At 41.9% G+C, this 3,503-nt stretch overlaps 1 protein-coding gene across 1 annotated transcript; it reads right to left on the bottom strand.

Annotated features, from left to right (window-relative positions):
* Positions 1-36: 36 nt before the first annotated feature.
* Positions 37-3,018, bottom strand: LOC132169528 (disease resistance protein RPP8-like). The gene is made up of 2 exons (XM_059580552.1): positions 1,170-3,018; positions 37-876 (listed from the first exon to the last, which is right to left on the bottom strand). The coding sequence occupies exons 1-2, from the start codon at positions 2,931-2,933 to the stop codon at positions 37-39; spliced, it is 2,604 nt and encodes an 867-aa protein (XP_059436535.1). The 5' UTR covers positions 2,934-3,018.
* Positions 3,019-3,503: the final 485 nt, after the last annotated feature.

Raw genomic sequence — 3,503 nt, 5'->3', positions numbered from 1 at the left:
AAACCTTCTTCACATTTTCCTGACTGTGAATCTCATTCAGAGCGGAGCCCGCTGGTTGTTGATGATTAAGCTGTTGGGATGTTTGGCTTGAACATTCTCTACGAATTCATTTGGCATCGCCGTTAAAACTATTTTCCGAGAAGCCCACAGATTGGACGACTGGTCTGGAAGTTCCTTCAGCTTGGGACAGCTTCGGATTTCCAATTCCTTGAGATCTGGCATTGCTCCTTCCTCCACGGTCCAAGTCTCCAAATTTTTTAGCATCCAGAGTTTCAGTATGCAAAGCTTAGGGAAGCCTCCACTCGGGCTCACCATTTCCTTTCCAGTGTAGGAATCGGCCAATAGCTTAAGGACAGAAAGATTTGGCAGCTTCGCAAGAATTGGCATGGGATCATTTTCCAGCTTTGATACTGACAAAGTAAGAACTATAATACTGTGCGGAAAGTAGTCATTTTGTAGCGCTGGTAAGTTTCCAAGCAAATACAGGTCGGTGAGATTCTTAAGGCTTGACAGAGGCTTTAATTCGACCTTTGAAGGTACACTATTCATGTCCTTGGATCTTAAACTCAGAGATTCAAGTCCTTCCAGACTTGCAATCCACTCATTTAATTCTTCAACGGAGTCTAAATGAAATGTGAGATCCAGTTTCCTGAGATTGAGTAATCGATCCAAACCATTCTTCACTGGACTCTTCTTGTCCACAAATATTCCGCATAACGTCTGGAGCCTAGTAAGAGAAATACTTGTTTTCTCCACAGGCATGTCGAGGCGTATTCCATCAAGATACAGATGCCGAAGGTGTTTCATCTTCCAAATAGAATTGGGTAGAGACATGATAGAGGTGTGCTTCACATCCAAGGTCTCGAGGTAGGGCAACTTACAAACAGAGGGGGGAAGGGTATCCAAGAAAGTTCAACGGAAAAGGATCCTCTCCATTTCAAAATCCCTCCATTTCCTCCATTTAGTGCATTTTGAAGGGTATTGCATTTAATGCACTATCATTATTAAAACTTTTGGACAACACTATCCTTCAAAATGCACTAAATGGAGAAAATTGAGGGATTTTGAAATGGAGAGGATCCTTTTCCTCAACCCAAGTATCTTAAATGATACATTTTCCCCATATTCTTAGGCAGTATAGGTTTGTTAACACCCTCTAGATCAAGCACCTTGAGCAACTTGAAGTTTTCCTCGATCCATTTTCTGGGCTTTCGATTAAACTCACGTTCCTCTCGGTCAAAGCAAAACAAAGATCGGGCACATGTAGTGTCAGAGGGATTTGAAGAAATATACAGATCAAAAGAGTTACCCTGGATGGAAAGTCTGCGAAATTTGTTTGCGGATAAAAGGTTATCATTTGTAAGAACCCCAAGAAACTTCTCTTCAGCACTCTCGGATATGCAGAGATCTCGCAAAAGATCATGAATGCGGCATGTCTTTACTCTTCCATTCTTCCTCCTGCTAGCCACTTGGATCAAGCTTCGATCAATAAGCTCCTCCAAGTAGTCTTCAGCAACATCCTCTTTTCTTCTTTTGCCGGTGTTCTGTATGAATCCTTCAGCTATCCACAATCGGACCAATCGCCTCACAGGGATCTCAAAGTCTTCTGGAAATACACCAAAATACAAAAAGCATGGTTTCAAGTGACGGGATAGGTGGGTGTAGCTTAAGGCCAAAATGTCTTTGCATATTTTTGTTTTCTCAGTATTAAGGTACCAATTTACATCACCAATCACATTCGACCATATTCGCAATGTCTTCTCTTGGTTTGCTAAAACACCCCCTAATACCACAATTGCAAGTGGTAAGCCACCGCAACCTTCTGCGATTCGTCTCCCCATGATTTCCAACTCGTGAGGACATTCTTTTCCTCGGAACACTTTTTTACGAAAAAGTTTCCAGCTGTCATCTTTATCAAGAAATGGAAGGAAGTAGGGAGAAGTAAGGCTTGCATGTAAAGCCACATCTTTTATACGACTGGTGATTAATATTCTGCTTCCGTTAGAGTTATCTGGAAATGCAGATCTTACCACATCCCAGACTTTAGTTTCCCAAATGTCGTCCATGACTATAAGGTATGGCCTTTCCCCAGCTTGCAAGTATTCAAAAAGCCTCTTTACTAGGTACTCTATTTTCAATTCATCTTTGCTCATAACTTCGAGTGTTTTTGTCAACTCTTCTCTATCAGATTTTGACAGTTGGGACTGCAAAATTTCAAGCAATAACTCAATGGGGCTAAAATCTTGAGATACATTCACCCACCAACGGAAAGCAAAGTGACCCCTGACTCGGTCATTATTGTAGATTTTCTTGGCAAGAGTGGTCTTGCCCAACCCACCCATGCCGATGATTGAAATGACATCAAGCTTTGAACTCCCTTCAATAAGCTGCCTCACCAATATCGCTGAGTCATCAACAAAGCCAACCACATCATCGTCCGCCACTTCTCGCCTACGTCTGCGTAGCTGGTCCTCCTCTTCTTGCCTACGTCTGCTTAGCTGGTCCTCTGCCGCCGCATCTCCACTTGCTTCAGCACCTTCAATGCCATACTTGTTGAAATTGTCGAAGATTTGATTGATTTGTTTGTTGATACCTTGTATCTTGTTCGCAACAACATGAAGCGTGTTGACTTCATTAAAGCAGTGCAACAGCTTCCAAATCCTGTTTCTCATCCTCTGCTCTGCGGCGTTGATGATGAACATGTCGATAACATCCTCAGCCTCGTAAGCAGCATCCCTGATTTGCCTAACTACCTCCTTCACTATTCCATGCTCGTTCCTTTTCCCTTGGGAGTTCTGGAGGAAGATATTAATCAGATTGAGCTCCCTACGAAGTGATTCGACTTCACCCGTCACTCCATGAAGGAGATTTGCTTCATCTGCGAGCAGCCGGGGCAAGTACTGTAGGAGGAAAGTAACAACACTGTCCGCCATTGATGCTTACCTTTCAACCCTCAAATCTTTACAGACTCAGAAACGTTTATTTGGGGTTGGTGAGGAGAGGGATCTGGAGGAAGAAAGAAAGCTATCGACAAAGTTGGGTAAAAGACGGTTGTTTACGTTGCCATTTTGAGAAGTCAATCACAAAATGTGCTGAAAGAATTGGTTGTGGGTAGAAGACAAAGATACAAGACGAGAGGAATGGTTGAAAGGAAATAAACCCGCAAAATTCAGAAGACAAGGTTGTGGGTAGAGGGATAAGGACGAAGCAAGGAAGTAAGGAAACTTTCCTTTGCTACAATCAATTCTTTCGGTGAAGTCTTTTTGGATCCGTGTTCGAAATATTCTCAGTACCACACGATGTGGTCTGAGCAACTAAAATATTAATTTAGAGAATAATTAAATTAGTGGATGCGTGATTCAGTGGCCGAATATTAAATATTAATTTATACTTAAAATATTAACAAAGAAAGTTAGCTGGATGTGTGATTAAGGGATTCGGATCCCTCCAATTGAAAATCTCATGTTTTTTGAAATTTTAGTCATCAAAAGTATTAAGGGTTT

This window comes from Corylus avellana, chromosome ca2, assembly GCF_901000735.1.
Source record: "Corylus avellana chromosome ca2, CavTom2PMs-1.0".
Taxonomy (NCBI): domain Eukaryota; kingdom Viridiplantae; phylum Streptophyta; class Magnoliopsida; order Fagales; family Betulaceae; genus Corylus; species Corylus avellana.
Note: the sequence above shows the minus strand (reverse complement) of the source record. Positions and strands in the feature narration are given on the sequence as shown.

Excerpts from the sequence above, each read along its gene's own strand:
- LOC132169528 (XM_059580552.1), bottom strand. The coding sequence starts at position 2,933 with ATGGCGGACAGTGTTGTTACTTTCCTCCTACAGTACTTGCCCCGGCTG. Across the intron at positions 877-1,169 it reads AAAACTTCAAGTTGCTCAAG|TTGCCCTACCTCGAGACCTT; the intron begins GTGCTTGATCTA and ends TCTGTTTGTAAG.